This window comes from Rattus norvegicus, chromosome 11 (genome assembly GCF_036323735.1).
Source record: "Rattus norvegicus strain BN/NHsdMcwi chromosome 11, GRCr8, whole genome shotgun sequence".
NCBI lineage: Eukaryota > Metazoa > Chordata > Mammalia > Rodentia > Muridae > Rattus > Rattus norvegicus.
Window position 1 is genome coordinate 71,950,411 of NC_086029.1, and position 25,862 is coordinate 71,976,272.

Sequence of the window (25,862 nt, forward strand, 5' to 3'; positions counted from 1 at the left end):
TGATACATGCTTTTGTTCGAGTAATTGCTAAATTCTGTGTATGTAATATCTTTTTGAAGCCACAGTCACTCTGTGCTTGGGCTATTTATCCTTCTTATAGATCTGCAGGTGAGCAACAGAACTTCATGTCTGTGGATGGGTCAGAGTCTCCATCTCTCCCCCTCTACATAATCCTCATGTTAATACTTTTATTTTCCTTTAAATTAAAGTCAAATTAGAATAAAATGGACCAACCAAACTACATCATCTGATGTGATCAAGGAAACGGTTATCCTAATCTTTGATTAATAATTGCTTTCTATGTCATTATTGGATTTCCAATCGGGGGAGGGTTAGATATAATAAAACACACGCAACATTAGAAATAGAGTAATTGCAGTCATAAAATGTGTCGGGAACATTATACAGATATCAATTTTTATTTTAACGCTGAAGTGCTAGTTGATAAAGACTTCTGTTTGACAGAGTGCCAGCTGAACTGACTTTGTAGCGCAGAAACGTCTGCCTTAACATTTTGAATAGTCCTTTACATAAACCATCACTGAAATTCAACGTGATCAGAAGAGAAATCTTTTGGGGTCTTTCAAAAATAAAGAAGTTAGAGGGAGTCATTAGCTATTCAGAATCTCTAGGCTGCTCTGAAACACCTGAGCAGTACGTTAAGCAGGAGGATGGAATGTGGCCCATCCTTACAGAGACTCCATCCACAGCTGTCACAATGTGCTAGGAGACCAGACCAGCCTTGGCAGTATTTTCACAAAAAACGCTCAAATAACAATATTTGTGATTTTGTACTCCAGGACTTGGAACAGAGTTTGATAACCGAGTCATCTCTTCTAGGATAAAGTGGCAGGCACATTTACTACTTAGCGGTTTACATGCCTCACACATCAGACAACCCTGTAAGGAAGGGTTTGTAGCTGAGGAAGCTGAGGTGTAGAGAGGTGACATGAGATGCTTACAGCTCCACATTTAGGAAGTGACAGATTCCAGATTCACACTTGTGCCCTCTGGCTCTTGAGTCTTTCTCACAAGTGTTGTCTATACCCAGACACAAATTTCCTCTTTTACGTGTTTTGTTTTGTTTTGCTTTTAAATTCCTGAGGACCATATCCATCACCCCAGCTTCAATGTAAACAACCTTGTCCAAAATCACACATGTCTCCCGTAGTGAGAAATGCAATGGTCAATTTGGAGTTCTGAGCCTTGCCTAGCATTTGATAGTAAACTGGTCGCTTCCTACTCTTTGAAATTCTTCCGCTATTCCTCTTTCATAATGTCTTTCATTTCTGTTGCTGTGACAAAAATGACCAAAAGTTGCTTAGAGAATGAGAAGGTTTAGTTCATCTTACAAACTGTGATTCACCATTGAGATAAGTCAAGGCAGGAACCAAGCAAGGGCCTGGAGGCAGGGACTAGAGCAGAGGCCATAAAGGAATGTGTCTTTCTCCCAGGCTCACTCCAGCTACTTCCTCCTACCATCCTTGTATCTTAGGTCTACCCAGGGGTGAAACTAGCCATGCTGGGTCCTCCTCCATCAAGCAACACTCAAGAAAATAATGTACAGATATGGCTAGAGGTTACTCTGACACAGCTATTTCCCTAATTGAGGTTGACTCCTCTCAGAAGTCTCTGCTTTATTCCAACATTAACGAAAACTCTCAGGCACATAGTAATTTACCTCGTCTTATCCCTCTACCTCAGTTTCAATCATTTTCTTTCTTCTGACCTCTTGTGTCACCTCAAAGATTGGTTCTTTGCTATCTTACTTTCCATCCAATGTATGCCTTTGATGATCAGCTGTTTTATTTACTCTTACATGACTATAATCAAAACATCCAATAAAAACATGCCCAGAGAGGAAAGACTATGGGCTGTCAATTCATAGCTCCTTGGCCCCAGAGGCCTAAGCCAAACATTATGATAATGGTCGCATGTGATGAGGGAGCTTCTTCATGGTGCACACTCAGGGGAGTCCTAAGAAGATGTGATAGAGCAAGATATAGCTGCCAAGGACATGGACTCACAGGTACCTCCTCTATCCATGATGGATGCTGGACCACACAGTCATGCCCAGGTATTTACTGCTGCTGTCTGTTCATGACTGTGATGACTGTGTATATGGCAGCATTTCATGACACCCCTATACTCCAGCTTTACACTGTTTCTACCCCCTTGTCCACCATGTTTGCTCGGCTCATGGAATGGTATAAACATCCATTATAGGGCTGAAGTGCACTTAAAGCTGTATAATACGTTGTAGATCTTAATGATAAGGTCCGTGAAGACAAGGTCGTCTGTTTTAGCGCTTTTTAGTACATGGTTGCATCCCTAGCAAGTAGAATGTGGGGCAGCCTTAGAGCCGGTATTTGTTTCATTGCATGACTGAAGAAGTCATCTACATGGCAATAAGGATAGGCATTTCTTTTGGTTGTTATCATTTTGCGGAAAACAAAGTAGCCAGTAGTTCTGAAAGACAGCACATAAGTGGCAAAAGAGACATGCTCACTTTCATTTAGTAGACTTAGTCCCTTTGTACCACTAAGGTACTTCTTCTCTTTACCTGGATAGATCTTTGCCCGTCTTTCTTTGCTTCTGCAGACTCTTTGATAATTCATATCGTCACACAGGCTGGAAGGGCTCCAAAGCACTTGATCTTGTTTCAGAGTCCCTCTCTTCATGGAAGGCAGCCACAGGTCAGGCACATTGCCTCATTCTCCGAAGGCAAAGGATATGTAAAGGGCAGAGAACCACTTCCACCAATCCAAATGTTTGGGTTTGAATGTAAAACGTCCCATACAGCATGTGTGTTTGAACAGTGGGTCCCAAGCTGCTGAAAGGTTGTAGCCTGTTGACGAGGTGGAGCCTTTCTAGAAGTGGGTTATGGTGACAGGGTGTGAGATTTTATTACTCATCTCCATTTCCTGTTCACTCTCTGCTTCTTGATTATGGACACAAGGTGACCAGGTCCCCTTACAATTCTGCCCCTGTGTCTTCTTTAATGTGGTAGACTCTATCAGTTTAAACTGAATGCCAGAAGAAATTATATCTCCCCTAACTTGCTTCTTGTCAGATGTGTGGTCACAGCAGCAAGAAAAGTAAGTAAGGCATGGTTTTACCTCAACCACTGGGGATTCTGCTCTGACTGAAAATAGATGGTAAGACTCATATTTGCATCCGAGTGAGCTATCTTTCTCTCATGGTGAATCAGCAAATCAAAGTCATGGAAGCTTTCGTGTCTATAAAGCTTCTGTGAATTAAAATTTTCTATGCCAGAAATTATGGTTAACTCAGCATTTACCCAACAGTGGTTCTGTTTTAGTATGTTGAATGTTCTTACATGCTGACTATAGCCCAATAGAATTTAAACATTTCTTGAAAGCATCCATTGTATGAAAGCCTATAGAATACACACACACACACACACACACACACACACACATTATTCACACATATATATATTATACACACACATATACATATGTGGGTGTTCAGGACACTCTTTTAGCTTTGAGTGATGTCTTCGTTACTGTAAGAATGATTTGAGTTCCCAATTCAGATAGGTTTTTTTAAATCGGGTATTTTATGTATTTACATTTCAAATGTTATCCCCTTTCCCTCCCCCTCTCCCATCCCACCTCCTCCAAGCCCCTGCTTCTATGAAGATGCTCCCACTCCCACCCACTTCCACTTCAATGTCCTGGCATTCCCTTTCACTGGGGAAACAAGCCTTCACAGGACCAAGGGCTTCTCCTCCTATTGATGCTAGACAATGACATCCTCTGCTACATATGTGGCTGGAGCGATGAGACCCCCATGTGTACTCATTGGTTGGTGATTTAGTCTCTTGGAGCTCTGGGCGTGGGGATCTGGTTGGTTGATATTGTTGTTCTTCCTATGGGAGTTGCAAACCCCTTCAGCCCCTTCAGTCCTTTCTCTAACTCCTCCATTGTGGTCCCCATGCTCTGTCCAATGGTTAGCTGCAAGCATCCTCATCTGTATAATGACCCAGAAGTATGGCAAGGCAGCTGCGTTCTTGACAACTGGAGCATATGGTCTAGACTATTCATATCCTGTGAACCAGTAAATGGAGGGAGCAGAACGGGTTCTTCGGGCCAGCTCTCCTACAATTGTCAAAGTCTTGTCCTCAGTGACCTATTTTTCCAACAAGGCCCGGCTTCCTGAAGATTCTGCAGCTTCCTAAAATATTATTACCATCCAAGAAACAGCTATTCAAGACGTACTCCTATGAGGGACGCTTCAGATTCAAAACATAAGTGTTGATCATAATCTAAACATTAAGTTTCATGTCATCTATTAACACTGCCTGATTTTAAAAAAGACACCTGCAACCTAGAAAATGCCAGTAAACTCAGTGGGTCTTCCTTTAGATTTGGACCATGGTTAGGAAAGTTACCTGTAAAAGGACAGGAACACCGAGGCCAGCAATAAACCTAGTCTGTATGAGTTGTGGTGAACTTTGATGAGAAAGGACTGTGGGGGCACATATAAGCGGCTGAGTTTAGAGAGTGAAGTGGAGGATCGGGGCCAGGGTGTGAACTGGGAATGGAATAGGTGATGAAAGAGGCAAGGGATGCGAGCTTCAGTGTAACTTAAACATCCCAATCCGATAGGAAGCTGTGTCAGAAAGGACCAGGGTGCCAGCAAGGGACTGTAAAGCTCCCGAGTCCGTGGCCTGAGAATTTCCTATGATGGGGGACTACATGTGAATCAGAAAACAAAATATAGTTGTGTGGTTAATGATTTTTTGCCCTAAACTGGTAGCCTATCTTTCCTTAGTCAATTCTCCGCATAGCCACCACCATCTCTCACCCAAACCGCTGCCCAACCCTTACATATAACATGGGTAAGTGAAAAGAATACAAGCATGTGGGCAGGGAAGTGCTGTGATTAACTGTCACTGCTGAGTACTTGGGAATGTGGCAGCCATTCTTGGGGATTTCCTGCTCCCCAGACTTACGTTGACGATTCTCTATTGAGTCTGTTGACTGTGTTAAGCATTGACTCACTAAAGTACTTTGGCACTGGCAGGAAGTTGATGGGAATATAATCATTCCAGCTCAGCTATTTGTCTTTAGCAACCTGTGTCCTGACACCTGCTGGGTACAGCAGATTTATAGCCTGTCCCCATGAGTAAGGTGTTTGAGAGAAACTGTAACAGGCTTAATGCTACCCTTTCTCAAAATACTTTTCTCTTCTCTTATTGTATCCAGTGTTATTGTAACACCCTGTATCTATTCCATCTATCCCAACCTTTCTCTGCCTCCCCCTACCACCAAGCTCCCACCCAGATCTCCAGAGAATCACTGCTACTCAATCCATCAGCCAAAGTTAGTGGGTTCCCATGGCAACCAGGCAGCTGGTGTCTAGACACTCAGAGAGAAGCTTTGCAATTGAACTGCAAATCTAGATTCTAACACACCCACTTCTCTCTCCCCCTCCTCTTCCCTCCCATCTCCCTTTATTTACAACAGGCATTAGTGCCAACACTGGATGAGGTTTCCTTTTGACAGACCATTAAAGGAAGGAGGGGGAAGAGAGAACGGGTGGGAAACCCAAACGTACTGTCTTGTCATGTCAGTTTAGCAAGAGGACAACTGAGCTGACAGACTCTGACTGCGCTTGCTCTTTTTTTCTCACAAAGGATTTTATTTAATTAAAATATTTTAAATTAGAAAACAGTGCCACTAGTCCATTGGGAGTCATAAGCATCTTTAAAAGGCAATAAAAGCATTTTCAGGGTGAGGCTACAACCGATACACTGGGGTGAGGCAGAATTTTTCACCAGCACCAGGCAATCAATATAATTTCTCTTTCTATGTGGCTCGGGGGAATTACATGTCTTTGGTATTATAGGAAAATACAAGAAAGGACTTTAAGTGACACCTCATATCTATAAAAGTCAAGTTGAAATCTTTATTTCTCATGAGGAAGAGAAAAGCTGTCCTTAACAACCAGGGTCTAGTCTGGTTTTTAGTCTTTTTGTAGAGTTCTCCTGTGTATATAAACATTTTACAGACCATAGGAATTGGGCAAAGGCACTTTATATGTGTCAACTTCGATCACATCTGAACATAGTTTAAGTATAAACATTTTCGGAATTACAAAACGAACAGCTTTGTCCTTAGCCTGGCTGTATAAACAATTAACTTTTTGTTTATGATATTCATTGAGGTGTGCAGTTATAAACTACCCATCCTTGACATGATTCCAAGGCAGAACAGTGTTCTGTTTCCTTGTGTTCATCTCCAGTTCACCAAACACAATCATTTCTACTTCTTCTGAGATGTCTCATGTCTTTGCATGTTTTCAAGGTTACAACCTGTCAATAAACACTGAAACTCACAGCAGTCTTTGGATAGAAAATGTTGATGCTCCATCAAATTTCTTTGTTCTCTTGAATGAAATAATGTATTTTTCTCATACGTATACATTTTTATCCCACAGTTTCATATATAATATATATGGAATAAACATGTATATATATAATTTTCAAGATTATCTTCTAAAATCTTATTTTTAAAAAAATCACCTAATTTAGAAAACAAAATTCGGCTTGGAGAAATGGCTCTGTGGGTAAAGAAAAATTGAAGACCTGACATCAGATTTCAAACTCAAGTCAGACATACTAGTGTGTGTATAATATGTGAGCTCTTGTACCAGATGAAATGCAGAATAGCAGACTGTCCAGAAACTTGCACGACAGGTAGTCTGGTGTATGTAGTAGCAAATAATGGGCAACCCAGTCTCAAACAAGTGGAAGGTAAGAACTGGCACCCAAGACTGCCCTATGGCTTCATATGCACACTGTAAAATGTGTATGTTTACTCTTCACCTCTCTCTCCCTCCCCCCTCACTCACACACATTCAAAAGAAACACAACTCATTAAACTGAGTTTTCTTTTATAACCTTTCACTTTTATCTCAGCAAGTAGAGAGGATGACTCTGGCAGTGAGGGTTTGGGAGCTCCTTTGACTGTTTAGAAGGAAGGTTTTAGTGATACTTACGCTATGGGGATCAGAGAGACAGCAGCTGAAGCTGAAGTTGTTGATGCAAACTTATCCTTCTCAAATTCAGTACATTTTCATTTTGCTCTGGAGGCAAATTATGTCCCAAGTTTCAGATTAACAAGTTTCAAATAATTAGAGCATCAGTCCTCTCTCTCTCTCTCTCTCTCTCTCTCTCTCTCTCTCTCTCTCTCTCACCACTTATCAGCTTATCAGCTTTAAGTGAGGATTTTAGCTACTTGAGAGCAGAAAGGCATACTAAGACGTGATTGCATTAGTTCAGTTGTTACTGTGTTCTCCAGCAACCTCTGCAATCAACTGGACGTACTGTTACACATCCATGTAAGTCTCATCAATGAAGTTAGCATGTCTTTCAGGCTATGTTCTGTCCCTGAATTTGGAATACTCTTACTCCTAGCTTCAGGTAGTTGAAAGAGCCCTTCTCACAATTAACGAAATATTGAATCAACTGGTGTCAGCCAATAGTTTGGAAACCATTCCACTAACTAGGCTTTCCGTTAGTTTGTATTACTTCAGGCCCTACATCATTTATCTCTTTCTAAAATTCCAGCTGATCTGAGACTCATGCCCATTCTTATTGTCACCTACCCCCACAGAGCTGGAAGTAACATTTCTCTGAAGGTACACAAGGAGAGGGACTCTGTTGTTTACTGATGGGTTTCCATAATTTATCATTGATCTATCTGAACTATTCTCATCCTAATTACTGTGTTCCAGCATGCTCCACTGCTTGTTTACTGGCTGTTGGACTATTCTCATAACCACATACTTCACATATTTTGTTCACCTTCCACCCGTTAACTGGCCTCACACCCGAACAGCAGTTGTGTGGTTGATCTCCATTCCTTTCAAGTCTGACATTCTTTTGTGTCAACTTTATCAGTGTAGTTGTATTTCTTAATCTCATGTTTATGGTGTCAGTTGGGGAGGTATGCCAAGGAAAGAAGAATGAAGAGATATGGATACACATAAAGAGAATTTACATAGATCGTCGAGATATGATAAGTGCAGTTTGATTATATTTATAAAAGGAATGGCCAGGTAATGTTGAGTATACCCTAAAATATGATAATGAAGGTAGTATGGGTGTCAAGGATATAGAAACATATTTGACCAAAGAATCTGGAATTTGGTGAATATGACACAAAGACAAAGTTTTGTGATAAAAGAAATATGTTTACAAGATTCTTCAAATATTAGAATATGGGGATAGAGCTAATGAGATGGCACTTGCCACCAATCCTGGTGACCTGAATTAGACTCCAGAACTGACATGTGGAAAGAAGAGAACTGGTTCCTGCACTTACCTTTCCAATCTCCATCTATTTACCTTGGCATGTACCATGGTTTGTACGCATCCATAATAAGAAATAAATGTAATTAAAATAGATAGGATACTTTTAACAGCTCACTTTAAGGTCATTAGAAGAATTAGTCTTTGAAACAGTCAGCAAAGACAATTTGCAGAATTGAATCTTGGGTGACAGTCATGTTAGGGGTCAAGGAAAGGAAGTCTGGTTCCACAGGGGCAGAAATACACCCATAACAGATTCATAATTAAAGATACAAAAGAAAAGTAGTGTAAGAAGAAGTCAAAACTAAAATATGTCAGTGGCCTAAGAGATGGTTTTACTAGGTTATAGCAATTGGAATCCCACCACCAGGATCACAGTATCTTGGTTTTCTTTAAGTGTGCTATAGGCAGGAACAGACTGGCTATTGTTGAAGTGGTTTACTGTTGGCGTTGCTTTGAAGAAAAAGGAGCTTCATTCAGTTGAGCAGTGTTTGTTTTCCAGGTGTCCAGCTCTTTTCAAAGGGACAAACAGTTCCAGTTGCAGCTAAACATGTTATAGACAAGAAATGCGATTGAGAGGTTCTGCGTGTCCTGTTCAGACTTGTCAGTAGTTTACGCAAAGTGGAGTAGGTCAATGTTTGACATCGTTACAGGTATTCAAGGGCATCCTGGAGCCCTACAAGAGTCCTGACTGTGAGAGCAGTAAATTATATGAAGAGGGTCTTTGGGGTCAGCCTCTTCCTGGAGTACAAAAGGATAACCAGGTGTTCAGGAAGTCAAACTATGGGCGAGTTTCTTAACTATTGCTAGTTTCTCCATCACAGATCTTAGATCAAGGTCAATATTCAAAAGCAAAACTAAACAGTAAAGGTCCAGAACAAAGGAAGCATGGCAGTGAGGGTAGCTGGGGTTTAGACTTTAGAACGCCATTGTTCTGTTTTGTTTTGGTGAACTCAAGAGGGGCACAGGTAGAAAACTAAGGAAGGAGGGTTGAAGAAAAGATGGACAACTTATGTTGTTTCCTCACATGAAGTTTGTTTCTTGGAAATGAGGGGAGTAAATAGGTCAGTACGTTTCACCAGAAAGAGTTTACCCTGGAGTTTTGCAAAAGGCATTGGATGGAAAAGAGATTACTAATTTATTTGCTGTATATTCTTCCAGCAGACAGGCTACATAAAGCTTATGTTGGTAGATTTCTGTGGGATATCAGAGATAATTTACACTCAGAGTTGTGTAAGTAGAGATTGTCTATCTCTGGCGGTTTCACCGTGGGTAGTTGTATCAGACTGGGGGTGTGCCAAGGTCCCCTTTTAACACTGAAGTGTTGTTGCTACATATCCTGGCCAATTTCAAATAATCTCAAAATATGTATTTTAAAGAGGATAATAGGACATTGTTTCTATAGACAATATGTCCTGGAGATTGGCTTTATTGGAGAGTAAACATTGGATAGAGAAACAGAGAGGAGAGAATTTCTTCCTCGTTCGTTTTGTTGTTTGTTTTGATTTGATTTGGTTGCTTTGGTTTGGTTTGATTTTCTTTCTTGTTTTGACAGGGTCTCCCTCTGTAGCGCAGGCTGATCACCAACTCCTGGAAGTCCTCCTCATTAGCCTCCCTAGCTCTGGAATTACAGGTCTGAGCTACCATGCTCAGCTTGAGGGATACGTTTTCAAATGGCACTTTAAATAATGGACCTAATGATTCTGTCCTAGATAACATTCAGACTCCAGAAATCTTCATTCTTTTGCTGATTATTCTCCTGATGTCCCCAAATAGCCAAAGCTGTAATATCCCATCACCACATATAAGAGATTGGAGATCGTGCCTAAAAAGAAGAAATTGCTACAAATACTAATATTACTTTTCCAATACCGTTCTGATTGTGTTCCAGTGAATGCCATTGATTCTTAAAGCAATTCTTTTACTCAAAGGCAGTGCCATAATTTGACGAGCCCCAGGAAACCAAAGCACACAATGGGTACAGAATGAATTGTCCCAGTAAGAGGTGGGAATTGCATCTATTTACCCATGTGTAAGCTTATAATACCAATGCCTTTTATGGGTTGCGCTTGTTACAATAATGTGTTTGAAATTAACTTCAAAATTGGGTTAAACCTTCACAGTCGGTTTTGTAATGTTCTGCTACCGCTGGAATCTGGAGGGGGTGATTGATAAAGGAATGGTATGCATTTTTCATTTCCTCTTTTGCAAGACATAAAAATGATCTCTTATGGATTCGTGGCTAAGACAGCATTTGTGATAATTGTAGCCACTTCTGGACTTTGACCATTCACTAACTCATTATGTAATTTATAAAATGTATCATAATCCATATTTACTGCTCGGCCTAATGAACTCCTTGAGAGGTCCCTATTTTTCTTTCCTTCTCTGTGTATGATTTCCACACCGCCTCCTACAAACTGAGCACAACACTGACATTTTATAAAGCAGTAATTCTCAGGACTGGCTCTGTGAGCCTCTGGAGAGCGGAAGATTACTTTTGATAGATCTTAAGGCAAGATTATATTGAATTGTCTTGTAGGTCACAAAGGAAAATAGGAATGGAGGTGGAAAAATAGGAAACAATAGAGATAGACAGTACACTCAGGACTAAGGGGAGAAGTATAAAATAAAATCAGCATTAGCGTCCACTCATCCCTAAGGATGGAGAGTGCTTTGGTCTCCTGGAAGGATCCCTGCATTCTGCTCTCTTCAGTGACTTTAGGCAAAGCACAGAACCACTATCTTCCATTGTTCTCTCAGAGAGGGATGAGCTGAGATTACATCATCCCCAAGGCTCCTCCAGCTTTCACTAATTACATGAACAATTTACTGTAATTTTATGAATCATCACAAGCCAAGTCTGTGATAATATATACAGACAGGATTTTTTTTTGTCCTGAATTATGTAGTTCAGCCATTTGCATTGATAAAATTAGCGAGACAACTGCCAAGTTGCTAGTTTGCTGGGTGCTGTGTAGACACAGCCATAAGGGAAAATTACACAACAAGGATAAATAATTGTCTGCCTAAGCTCGAGTTCTATCCAAACACATCACAGCGAGTCATGGCAAGAGCCTAGCTGAGTATTCTCCATGGGTGGAGCTCCCTCACGGTTTGCACTTCACCTACACAATGGGCGTTTACAAGCAAGGCGGGCTTTCAGGCATCTGTATCACGATTGCCCTCTGTCATACTCCTAACACTGGAGACACGCCCAGTCTTAATTTCTGAATGTCAGCCCTGGAATCAGATAACCAGATCATCTTATCTGATATCAGACTGTAGGATCTAGCAAACCCCCAAGACGTTTTTGTTTTTGCTTGTTTTTTTTTTTTCCTCATCAACTTTGTAGTAGGTGACATTAACTCGATGTATTGGGAAATATTATTGAGGATAAGTGTAGGCTCTTTTAAATAAAAATCATCATCACCTAGAAGATAGCTCATTAATTTTCTCAAGGTCTGATGTGACCCAAGTCAAGGGAGGAGGCTTTGAGGTCAGTTCCAGCTCAAGGGCTTCTGGGCCCTAGCTTTGAAATGCATGGTGTCTTCAGGAATTGGGCTTAATCTTCCACCTCTGGGAATCAAGCAAGGACAATAGCCTGTGATGTTTCTGATGTCCCCTTAGGGTAGCTATTCAAAAGGGGGTTTCTTAGGAGGAGGAGTGGAGGAGGGGGAGTGTGGGGAGAGACCAGGCAGACAGGAGGGAGGGGAAACTGAAATTTGAATGTAAAAGTGAATGAATGAATAAACACACAAACAATAAACAAATAAATAAAGTAGAGAGGGACTGAGAAATACAGCTGAAAAAAAAAAACGGGGGTATGCCTACTGTGTGGTTTTTATTAGACAGTCTTTGACTATTGGCAGGAGCATTGTCAGCACAGATGGGAATTTTCATTTAAACTATTCATGGATATTTATAAGCAGACCTATAGATTTTTTTAAGGTAGATAGTTAATAGTATAATTCCTTAGGACTCTTTTTTTAGACATCCTTACTATTATTATCACAAAAGATAAAGGAAACTACAAAGAACAAAAGGACACAAATCTCTAGAAAAGGTCTGGGGTGGCTCACGTCAGCCAGCCACACAAAGCTGATAGGTAGTTCAATAAGTGAAAAATTCTGATGAAAGGAAGCCAAAAGAGTACATGGGTAAAAATGGCCAATAAGCCGACTTCTCCTGTTAAATCTCTCCTAAGTTTATTAAGTATTAAATCCTAATAAATAATATCTAATACATTATGCTGGGCTAGTTTGTTTTGGAGTTTTCATTTTCTGAAACTGTTGGAAGAAGATAGGCTTTACTGTGCCTCACAGTTGAGGATATGATCAATGGTAGTGGGCAGTGCATGATATCTGTGGGGTGGTTTTTGTTGTGTTTTGTTTTGTGTTTTTCTTTTCTTTTCTTTTCTTTATTTACATTTCGAAAGTTATCCCCTCCCATAATCTCCTATCCCATCTCCCTTCCCCCTGCTTTTATGAGGGTGCTCCCCCCACCCACCCACTCCCTCCGGTCTCCCTGCCCTGGCTCTTCACAGGACCCAGGGCCTTGATGCCCGACAAGGCCATCCTCTGCTCCATATACGGCTAGAGCCATGGGTCCTCCACGTGTACTCTTTGATTGGTGGTTTAGTCCCTGGGAGCTCTGGGGAGAGTCTGGTTGGTTGATATTGTTGTTCTTCCTATGGGTTGCAAACCCCTTCAGGTCCTTCGGTTCTTTGTATAACTCCTTCATTGGAGAACCCGTGCTCGGCCCAATGGTTGGCTGTAAGCATCTGCCTCTGTTATTTGTCAGGCTCTTCCTCCAAAATGTGTCAGAGAGAAATGTAGAAAATCTTTTCCAGGTTGAGAGAAGAAAGTGAAGTACCAATTTCTGTCATGTTTGACAAAAGTTTCTAAAAGTATACCTTTTTATAGGGGGGGGAGGGTGTGTGCCATCATTTGAAAAGACCGTTACTTACAGTGTTCAACTCTGGTGGGATTTCTTACGGGGCAAGGTAAAGAGATGACGGAGTGTTGCGCATGAGTGAAAAGAAGTTCTCCCTGGGGTCCTGCCCTCAGCTCAGGCCCCTCCCCACATAACCACAAGACTTCCTGGAAATCAAAATTACTTTTACATCACAGAGCTATGAAATCTCACTCCGTATGATTCCTTGTAAAACTTTAATAATGAACTATTAAAGTATAGAATTCTATAAACATGACTGAACAAAGTTTTTTTTTCTTAAAATTGCCTATGATAATCTGAAAATTCTAGAAAAAAACAGAAAAGTTTCAGTAAAAAGTAGATATTATATATAATATATATGTTATATATATTATGCATAAGATATACAAGATATATATCTTTTATATAACATCGATGATACATAGATGATAGATAGATAGATAGACAGACAGACAGACAAACAGATGAATAAATAGATAGTCATTCTTTAAGCAAGAGCCTTGTAAGGTACAAACTTTTCTTTCTTTTTTGCTAGAATACCTGAAAGTTCCTCCTAGGTTGGATGAATTCTTAACCGTATGGAAGAAAGAGGAAGACATCAGCTCATTTTTTATGCATCCATGTGAGCCAAGAAGTGACACTTTGTTAGTTTTTTTGTTTCTTCATTTCATATTGTTTTCTTCATTTCTATTAATTTATTATTCCTACTTTATTATAATATAAAAAAAGGAATGTATATATATATACATATGTATATATGTATATGTATATATATATAGAGAGAGGGGGGAGTTGTTTTGTGTTGTTTCTAAACACAGTATTTGGCTTATAGCAAACATTGGTGATCATCCTCTTCCAAAACCAGCAGATGATTATTTAAACATGAAGTGTTGTGAAGGACTTTAAATCAACACATTTCGTTCTCATAACAACCTCATGAGAGAGGTGCCAACAGTACTGCTAATTATAGATAAAGAAAATGAAGCTACAAGAGGTTAAGTAAGTTACCCAAAGCTATAGTAAAGTGTCACAGAAGGTAATTTAATGTTGTCTAGTTCTAGTACTAGCCCATAACCACTACTCTAGGACAATCAAAAATAATTATGCTTCAAATATCTTTCTTTTTAAAACTTTCTTGTATATATCAATAACTGTTAGTGAAATTAATATCTTTGAAATTATCAAGGAAATGTTTTCCATGGCTATAAATTTTGGTTGTTGAAATTCATTTTGTAACTCTCATTTAAAAGTTGGAATTTCGGACTGGAGAGATGGCTCAGTGGTTAAGAGCACTGACTGCTCTTCCAGAGGTCCTGAGTTCAATCCCCAGCAACCACATGGTGGCTCACAACCATCTGTAATGGGATGCTCTCTTCTGAAGTGTCTGAAGAGAACTACAGTGTACTAATATATAAATAAAATAAGTAAATCTTTTTAAAAAAAGTTGGAAATTCATTATAGGTACAAAGTTTTCCTGCCTAAGGTTGTTAACTTTAATTTATATTTAAAAGGGATTCATAGATTTTACTTAATTTTTTAATCATTTTAAGTATTTTGCAAGTGTAGATATTAAACATGATCCTACTAGTTGGAGACAATACAAATGCATGCTATTTTTTCAAGCATGCTTTAAGTACTGAGATTCATCAGCTTATAAAATTTAAAAACTCCTACTTGTGTGGAATATAAATTCATGTAAATATATCCCTGGAAAAAAATGACCTTAGTTTATAATCGACTGAAGACTAGAAAAGACTCTATAAATCAGCAAATAATACAAGGACTACAATTTCTTTGTGAAAAGAAAAAGTGATTAAGTCTCCCTAGAGTAGTTTTGAAGTGGGAAATATGAGTTGAACTTGGTCTTGAGAGTTGGTGAGCATAAATTTAAAAGACTTAACTTTGAATATTTTCTGTATACACTGAATAAATTACAAGTCACAAGTAGCATTAGTTACAATGCACAGAAGACATCTGACAGGCACAGGTAAATATGCACAGATGTAGAATACATCTGAATGTCAAATAAGGAAACACACACACACACACACACACACACACACACACACACGCAAAATCTCTCTCTCTTTTTCATTTGCTATGGTAAGCCAGTTACAAAATCAAAACTAGATATATGTTTTACTCATTCTCAAAAGAATATTGAAGTGTGTTGCACGCATGCATGTGCACGCGCGGGTTTGTGTGTTATTCTTATATTATTTAAAAAAAAAGATTTTTTAAGGTCATAAGGGAAACTGGGACACCATTAAGGTGATTCCTCAATCCAACCACCAGATCACTCTGGCACACTACTAACCATTACTACTAACCGTAGAGAACTAATGCTTCTATAGAATTGTATATGACTGGCCACTCAGTGCTTCTCAGGAAGGATGGGTGCAGGAATAAGTCTACTTTGTGGCTATGCCACTATGAAAATACTATTACGTTTGGGGTTTGAATTTCTGCTCTTAGAAGTTGACTTTTTCATTTTAGTCATGATAATAAATGAAGTAGTCTGATTAGGAATGTAGCTCAGATAGAGAGCTTGCCAGACCCTGGGTTTGAGTTCCCAGCACCACACATACATACATACACATACACACATACATACATACACACACATACATACATACATATACACACATACATACATATACACACATACACACACATATATACACATATATACACATATATACACATATATACACACATACACAAATATATAGATACACATGCATAGACACATACGTACACACATACATATATACATACATACACACATACATATATACACATATACATATGTAGATTCACACACATGCACAAAAAAGAAATACAATTTAATAATTTAATTTTATGTATTTATTGCCTCCTATGCCAGAAATGACTGATATCTATTAGACAAGCTATGTAAGTTGTAGTTGCTGCTCTTTCTGTTTGTCAATACTAGGAGGAGGTGGGACATTAGCTTTTGATTATTGTGTAATCTAAATGTATATATAAACTTTAAGAGTTTTCCGGAGGGTTGGTGAGGTGGCAAGGTGGTGAGGTGGTTAAGAGCACTGGGTCCTCTTCCAAAGGTTCTGAGTTCAAGTCCCAGCAACCACATGGTAGCTCACAATCATCTGTAATGGGATCTGATGCCCTCTTCTGGCCTGCAGGTGTACATGCAGATCGAGCACTTATTTACATAAATTAAATAAATAGATTTTTTACAAAAAGATTTCTGGAGCAAGTTGACCCACTTTATCTTTTGTCCTTAATCATTGGATCATCTTTTCTTTCAAATAAAAACTCCAGCTTTCTTTTTTACTAGTTGAAAGCCTGAATTCCCTTTTAGCTTCTAGAGCGGTAGATTTCCTTGGTTAATAATCTTCCTTTTCTGGGTGTCTGCTTTTCTGTTTAATACTGTTTACAATGCACATATCCTTTCTGCCAGAGATGTAGAAGTACTGTGGAAGGTCTCATTTTATCTAGAAAAGTATAGAGGAAAAAATAGATGCTTATCTTCCTTTGGAAATTTTTTTGGTCTTAGAAAGATAATGTTAATTTACAAAATCCGCAAGATAGAGTAAAGCCAAAGAAATTAAAGTCCAAGTTGGTTAAATACTCAGCAGACTACACCCGGTCCCCTTTATAATTTGTGGTTTATTTTACAATATATATCAGAACTTCCACTTAGCTAGCAATGAGATGGGGGCAGGCACAATCGGCCATATTATTATCTCTGGATTAGGAAACTGAAGCAAAGAAAGGAAATCGGATTTGCCTGAGCTTGAATGACTAGTTGGAAAAGTCAGAGTCAGGGCAAATGGTAGAATTGCTTAGTCTTAAAACTCCCAGGGCAGGCGAGAGCATGGTAATGGTATGTTTGGGGATCACCAAGACCCTGTGGCAGCTGCCTTTGACATTTCTTCTTAATTAAATTCTTATTTGTTACTCTCTGAAAAATGTAAGTGCATAACGGGTTATTTTCTCTTTCAAAGGCTCAGAAAACAAGGGACAAGGGTGGAGGTGTAATTTAGTTCATTATCCTGACTTCAAAAATCATGTGCGCGCGCTTGGCATTTTAATATGTTTGAAAATAGGAAACAAAGTGAGCGACAAAGGAAAAATATGGATCCCAGGGACAACTAAAAGCCAGCCCAAGCTCCAATTTGACATCTGGTGTACAGCTCAAGGAAAAGATGGTCTGAGTCACAAAAGGCCGTACACGAGTACGCTGCTAAGCACTCCTCGTGGCTTCCCTTTGAGCTTTTGCGGTAATGACGCTTAATATTCAAGAAAGATAAAACTAAAAAGGAAAAGGGAAGTGCACCTAGCCCAGTGGTGATTGGTAGAGTAATTGTGGGCATGGCCCCAGGATGATAGCAGCTTCTATTTAATCAATGTTGACAAGGCTGGGGAGAGCTGGGCAGGTCCCAAGAGGTAATGTTTTACTCGGAAATCCACTCAACCTAATTTCAGTAATGTAGGGCTGTGGAGGGACCTGGAGAAGAGCCAAGAATCGGGGCCATTAGAGCTCCATGTGGGCGACGGCAGCTGGGAACACCGCCATCCCTCTAACAGCATTGCAACCGGGCTGCCTGGCTGGGCACGCAAGCAGCCGCTGCTGCATATGCTCCTGGTGTTTGCTCATCAACAGAAGGAAGGCACAGACAAGCTATTCTCACTCACCCTTTCGAGGAAAAGAATTGAAACCCATCAAAAGCAAGAACTGCTTCCAGAATCTTCTTCAGCAAGGGAGGAGAGTCAGGTTGACATACGCCTTGAATGACCATGGTGAAAACGTTCGCTCAAATCTCTTTTGTAGTCTTGTCTATCATTTATAACTACCATTACACTGTACAAGCGGATAGAGGGATATTGTACACATTTATTGTTCTTTTAACGTGACTTTGAGCATTTTAAAGAACAGTAGTCTTAGAGTTAGGGTGTGGCTAAGCGGCAGAGCATTTGCCTAGAATGCCTAGCGTGTATAAAGCTCTGGGTTCAATAACGAATGAGCACAGGGAAAAGAGTGGTGTGGGGAGGGTGTGGTAGTCATGGGTCATAAGTGTCGGAAACTAGGAAGATCTTCCTTCTTTTAATGTATGAGATTCTTTAAGAACATTCAAAAATTTAAGAGAATTTGACTCGAGAGAAGTGATGTTGAACTAAGTTCTCTCTCTCTCTCTCTCTCTCTCTCTCTCTCTCTCTCTCTCTCTCTCTCTCTCTCTCTCTCTCTCTCCCCACCCCAATAAGAAACACACCATACAGTCCCAAAAGATAGACATTCTCAGTTTGAGTTTCATCGTAATCACTGCTAATCTACTCCTAATTCAAAGACCAGAATAACATAGCTCAGTCCCTTTCATTAGGTCCATTAATGTAGGGATGACCACATTTTCCTTCATTTTGACGTGTCTTTCAGCCTTGAAGCATGAATAATATATGACTTTATTGTCTGTGGTATTGACTTTCTTTTTTAAGTTAACATATAAATAAATGATAAAATTAAGAGGCTTCCTGCAAGCATTATGATTTCTAAGAGGTCTTTGGGTTTAAAGGACCAAGATTTTGCAAATGTTAAAATGCCAGAGAGGCAAGTTACAGCCATTTGTTAATCACTAAATCTATCTGTCTAAGTCATCTCAATGGTGGCCCTCACATTACTTAGACTATGGCAGAAGGAGAAAATAGAATTAAATGTTTTTTTTAACTTCCCAGCTTAAGCTTCTCCTGTGGATATAATTGTTTACTCTTGAAAAGATGACCATGTTTGATTTGAAAGTTCTCTCAACCTCATACTTAAGAACACATGAATATGTTTTTCTTCTTCTTAATGTAAGCCACTAAAAACAGATCACCAATCTTCATGAGATTTGGGGAGCTAATTTTGATAGGATCACAATCAACTTGTAAACACATCATCCAGTCACATGAGATAGCCCTCTACCCTCCCCACCCTCCCATACAAACACACACACACACACACACACACATACACACACACACACACACACACGTATGTATATATATATATGTATATATATATGTATTCAAAGTATTTCATCTTGGTTGATATGGGTGTCTTAGGTAACAGATTTACTTCTCACTGTGAGTGTTCAGTGGTCCATTTTCAAAGAACCCTCAGCCAAATCATAAATGCTTCATTCATGGTATAATCATGGTTAAAGGCTCTACCTCTTAATCCTCTTACAGCAACACCTAGGAACAACATTTCCAGATACACATTTGGGGCAATTCGAACATCCATACCATAGGTGCTCTGACCTTCCCCCTATAATATCTTAACCAAAATATCAATATTAATATTATTTCTGTACTTATATGATTAAAAGTAGCATCCAGAGACAAATGACTGAGGAAAATTGTGCTCTTCTCTTTACTCACATGGCTTCAGCTTCACCTCAGTATCCCGCGTCAGACTCATTTGTCAGTTCTGAGCCCTGTTACCTCTGCTCCCTTGTCGGATGTCTCTTGGCACCGATTATCTGACTTCAGTTCTTTAACTTCTTCAGGCTCTTAAGTAACAACTGTCGCAGACGGAGGGTGATGCGCTACATGAATGTAGTTATTTATGCTAATTGGACTATCCTAATTGGAGTGACCAGCTGGCCTCAGCCATTCATGTCTTTCACACTTACCACCATGATCAAAGTTTTGTTTTTTTTCTCAAAATACCAAAGATTACATATTAACTCATCTCTAGCATTTGCAAATTACATAATTAGCACCAAAATGTGCCAAGGCCAGCTTTCATAATGCCAAACACTAATCGGGGTTCTCCCCACCATTTTGAGCCAATTTTTGCAAGTCCAACATCTAGATTTTATTGGCACTGAGATTGAATATCTATGGACTCGTGTCACAGTTCCCATTGAGCCCATCCATCCTTATTTAGGTAAGTTGAGAGCAGAGGATGTGACATCAAGAAGAAGGCTTGAACGGGTTCTATGACAGGCTGGAGTAAACTGCCACTTACCATCCATTTGTACAACTTATATATAAATTATTTAATCTTTTGCCTCAGATTCCCCAAACGTAACATAAGGTGGTTAAAGGATAGACACGAACAATACAAGTCTACTTAAAACTGTTCAGAGTATCGACAGCAGCTTAGAAGGTATTGAGCAACGTACCTTAACAAAGGCCAGGACTGTCATAATTTACAATCACTTCCAGAAGAAAATTCAAAACCGTAGACCTACAACTGAATGACCAATGTGATTTGTTGTATGTAAGACTTGTTTATGGTTGGCATTGATGAGGGTGAAGCATGTTAAGAACACAGAGACATTCTTTTCTGCATGTATGTTCAAATGGACCTACTTTAAATGACGGAAATTCTAACAAGTGCTTTTTGGTCTGATGTTAAAACCCTTCACAGGCTGCATTTAGTTACTGTAAAAGTGGATCCTGTCTTAGATATAACCCACGTCTCACTGTGGTTTCTTTCATTGGGCTGTAGGGTTCTCTGTAGTAGTAATATTACAGGTTCTTCTTAGTGGACCTCACATTGGGGCCATCCATCCTGATTGGGGTAAGGTGAGAGCCTGGTACTTTCCAGTGTTTCTTCCTTCCAATCTTAATTTTTCTTTGCATAATTTCTTGCGGACCTATAAAAACTCCACCAAACCCCCTGATTTGATGATATATTTTATTTTCATGAAGTAGTCAGCTTTTTATCTCAAACAAACAAAAAAACCCAACCTGTCTTCTCAATATCCAGACAGGAAAATCATTCATATTTGAAGTGAAATAAGGTATACACAGCGTAAACTCTATGTGTTCCTCTGAATTGTTTCAGCTAAATGAGATACAGATGAATCTTATCAATTATCATTTTTTGGTGTTTACCTTCTAGTGCCTTAAAAAAAATCTTAGTTTTTTTTTTTTTTTTTTTTTTTGGTAACCAAAAGCTTCCAGACTCTGGTTACTGGTTTTCTAGTGCTCAAATAGTAAATTAGTTATTTTCCTGATTTCTGCTGCTTAAGTTTGTTCCACTGATATAAAACAAATAGAAGACCCGTGCTTTAGTCCTGGCTTGGCTCTCAGCAAACCGTGTGAGTTAGAGAACAATTCCTACTGTACTTCAATTTCCTCATTTATGATATGACACTACTTATTCATTGTTTCACCCAACACTTATTGAGAGCTTTCCCCATATTACTTCTGACCTGGACACCAAGAATTCAAAAGGGAACAAATGAAGGAACAAAAATAGGCATTTTTATTTAGATAAGGAGTTTATATCTAAGGTGCTACGTTAAAGGTTCCCATCACTGATCACACTCTCTAGCTGTAACTATTTCTTTCTGTTAAATAAGTGTAAAGATTTCAATTATGATGGCATTTTTATGATTGCTTTCACTGTCTCCTCAACCCATAGAAGATGAGTTTGCCATACTGCAGGTGTGTATTATAAGTATCAAGGAAAAAAGCTATAGGTCATAAATATCTCTTAATAAAGAGCTGTCAGCAATGACTAGCGTTGTACTCATCTTTGTCCGAGGTCTAAACAAAGGATGACAAGAGAATCTGTTAGATTGAAGAGGATTAAACCGATTCTACCCCAAGAAAGATCAGAAGTGTAGCTGCTTTTCAAAGTCATTGGAATCTTTGTTTTCTGCTTATTTTCTTAGAATTTCCTCTTTGATATTGTACAAGTACAAATCTTTCTTATTTTACCCAGCATATAACCCCCTTTTCTTTTGAGTTTCATATCTCTCTCGAATCACATGCATCATAGTTCCAAAGGTTTTATTTCAATAGGGTAGATTTGAAGTCTTCTCCTGCTTCTACATTTGAACTGTCCATATGCCACTGGGTCATTTAAATCTTGGTTCTATAATTTTAAAAGGGCCCTAAAACTGGTTCTTGGAGACAATAAAGTTATTAAACCAATTTTGGAATACTTTTAATATTCAAAGGTTTGAGATGGGTATCATATGAATCCTGTAATAGAATCCTAGATTGCTATCGAGAACCTCAGTAAGTTAGGAAGTCTTCTCCTAGAAAAGATTACACCAGAAGTCCATAATCTTCAAGGAATACTGGCACATGTAAATATTATGGTGATAAGACTGAGTTCACTTTACCCAACATCTTGGGCTGTCAGTTGGAAAGCTGTACCCTCTTTCTGAGTAACCACTGTCTTGCAGAGGTAACTCACACTGAATGGTGAGCCCTACTAAACTGTAAGACATTTAAACTTTGGGCAGAAGTGAACCATTAAAAGTTAACATTATTCTCCAGAGTTACATTATTGACCAGATGAGGCTTGATTATAGAAACCATGCATATTTGGGAAAATATATTTTTCAATATATCCACAAAGAAGGAATTCAAAGTTACATTTCAGAGTGGTGGGCTTACTTAAATGTAAGTATTCAGCTGTAAGTGAACCCCAGTCTATGTGTGAGTGACTTGAAAGACACATACATTTTTATAACTTATAGTGGCCTGCTAAGTGAGGTACATTTCCCTAATTTCTGCATCTCCTCCCAATACTAATCCATTTTTATTTAATATTGTTACTTTAGTCTCCCTGAAGCATAAAATTAGTGTTTTCAAAACACACCCATTATCTTCTAATTAAATATAAATCTCCCAGGCTAGAAAGACTACCCTGGCTTTAGTTTATCTGTCTGAGAGACTGGAAAAGAGCAGGTTTTAAGGGGAGGAAAAGCAATCATAAAAGCTTCATTTTAAAGGGCATAGGTATCTTTAACACCAGAAAGCATGTAGAAAGACTAATCTTAGCATAGTAGGGCTGGTGCACCTGTTCCTAAACTGGCTCATAAAATTGACTCATGATTGGTGAGCTAGGACTTTGAAGAGTTCTTACAATTGCCTATTTGATAAGATTGATTCCCTGAACTTAAGGCAGGGAGTCATTTAAAGCAGAATGCTTTATGTGCAATATCTCAGAACGTTCATTCTCGGAGCCTGGCTTCCATCCATGCTAGGCAGTAGGTGCCTAGGTGACCAGTCCCCCGTGCATATTGGACTTGTAGGCTTGAGTGTACATCCATAAGAAATGCTACCTTATGTGTGTTCTCACAGTTTATGACTGAGAGGACTAAGCATGACTCACAGCTCCTTGAGTCTGTTCTCTCTGTCTCTGTGTCTCTGTTTCTCTTTCTCTCACCCCATGAGGTTCCCATCCCCTGCCTTTTTTCCTTTGTGTCATTCCACTATCATAAATTATAACCATGGATAGAGATGTTTGCTGAGTCTACAAGTTCTATCTGAAAAAAAAATCACTGAACTTAGGGATGGTGTAGGTTTGGGGCATAAGATATCTGATAAGTTGATACCAAGTAATTTTAGGGAAAACGGCTTTTGTTTAGACAGACTAGGATATTAGTAATATGTCTTGTGGCATATAATCTGTTGGCTGAATTCTCTAGGGAAAGTTTTGGAGTTGAGGGGAGTGGGACCAACCTTCATAAAGATGTAAATCTACATTGTTAAGCAAAACAATGCCCGTGTCACAGGTCTGTGTATTCCCTTGGAACATATTATACTCGGTTACAAGAGACTGTAAACCACCTCAGTGCTTTAAAGCAGTTGGTCATTTATCTCATTCAATGCAAAGGATGATGGACAGGTGTTGAAGTATGGTACACCCCATGCAACGATGAATTTTCTTTCTGTTCTACCTGCTTAGTATACAGATTGTGTCTTCATGGTCATAAGATAGGTGCCACATTTCCAGATGTTATATGGTGCTTGCTATATTAGGGAAAGGTGAGCACATAGGGCCCAACTCTATCCTCCCAAGGGAGATCACCTTCCTCCTATAAACTCCTATAAACTGTAGATATTAGTGGCCTCTAACGGGGGCTCAAAACTCACATATTTCCCTTTCCAAATTTCGCATTATTAAAAATAAACGGTAAGATAAATTGGAAAGGATGCTCAATGAACCATATGAATTATTTGCTACAATTATTTTGACACTAGGCAATAGGAAAACAAGGTCATTGCAGAGCCTCAATTGTGAGGCGGAAAGATGGATAATCACAACGATGGGCGGGAGATACGGTCAAGATGGACAACCTGTGTTCAATCCAGGTACCCACATGGTGGGAATTGAGAACTGACTCCTCCCTGCAAGCTCGCCTCTGACCTAAAACAGGACTGGGGCCTGGACGGTGCACACGCAAGAATGTAGTATCTACCGAGTGATGACCTGTCCTTTACTTCCTTGTGTTTGCTGAACCGCATCCTAGAATAAAGGCTTTTGGCCTAGGAAATTATATTACTGGATATTAATCATCTCATCATCGTAATTCCTTAGGCAATGTTTTGGAAAGAAGTAATGCCTTGTACCATTGAACAGATTTCAGAGACAAAATATTCACCATCCTCTCCCTCCTCCATCTCGTTTTCTTTTTCAGAAGCTGTAGATGAAGCCAAACCTAAGGAAAGTGCCCGACAGGATGAGGGTAAAGAAGACCCCGAGGCTGACCAAGAACATGCCTGAACTTTAAGAAACGGCTTTCCACGTTGCCCCCACCTGAACCCTGTCTCTCCTGCCCTTTCTCAGATCCACTCTGAAGTTTCCTCTCCTGTCCTGCTCACGTGTGTGAGCCTGTCCTCTCCTACCTATGAGCCCTCTCTCTCTGTGTGGCAAACATTAAAAAAAAAAAAAAGCAGGAAAGATCCCAAGTCCAACAGTGTGGCTTAAACATTTGTTTCTTGGTGTTGTTATGGCGAGTTTTTGGTAATGATGATGCAGTCATCTTGGGAAATTCTTGCACTGTACCCCGGTTTTTTGATCTGGTGCGTGTGGCCCTGTGGGAGTCCACTTTCCTCTCTATTTCTCTCTGTTCCAAGTGTGTGTGTGCAATGTTCCGTTCTGAGGAGTCCAAAATATTAAGTGAATTCAAAAAACCATTTCTGTTTCCTCATTTTCAATGTGATGGAATGAACAAAAAGGTTAAAAAAATTAAAAAAAAAACGGTTTGTTTTAAAAATAAATAAATAAAGCAAATGTGCCAATTAGCGTAACTTAAGGCTGTGAGGCTCCTTTTTCAATCTGAATATTAATAAATCATGAGAGTAATCAACTTTGGTGTTTCTGTGTTTTCTTTCCATATCCCTTGGTCTCTTTGTTCCGACACATCAGGCTCTTCCTCTCTTTTTCCTGAGCTCTTTCGTTAGACAACTCTGGGAAAGGAAGCACAGACCCTGGCTAAGACCAATGGCTGCCATCCCAGTGAGATAGTTAGGTACCACAATGGCTGGGGATGCTATGACAAAGAACACAGTCGGTGTGGCTTAAGCCACAGACATCATCTCACGGTAGTGAAAACGAGAGGTCTGAAATCAGGATATCGGCCTTGTGGATTCTTTCTGAGGCCAATAAAAATATAGTGTGCTGCAGGCTTCTTGCCATGGCTGATTCTAACTGGCAACCTTTCTCCTACACGTCTTCCTATCTTCCTCTACATGCCTCTTGGTGTCCAGGTTTTTCCCTTTTTAGGATGCTGGTCATATTGGATTAAGCTTACCCTAATAACCTCATTTTGACTTGATTGTG

At 39.4% G+C, this 25,862-nt stretch overlaps 1 protein-coding gene across 1 annotated transcript in view; it reads left to right on the forward strand.

Moving 5' to 3' along the window:
* Gap43 (growth associated protein 43) overlaps positions 1-25,389 on the forward strand; it is a 93,669-nt gene extending 68,280 nt beyond the window's left edge. Inside the window, exon 3 of the mRNA NM_017195.3 lies at positions 24,718-25,389. Coding sequence (NP_058891.1) covers positions 24,718-24,803 — 86 coding nt within the window. The 3' untranslated portion in view covers positions 24,804-25,389. The remainder of the gene's footprint in view (positions 1-24,717) is intronic.
* The last annotated feature ends 473 nt before the right edge of the window (positions 25,390-25,862 follow it).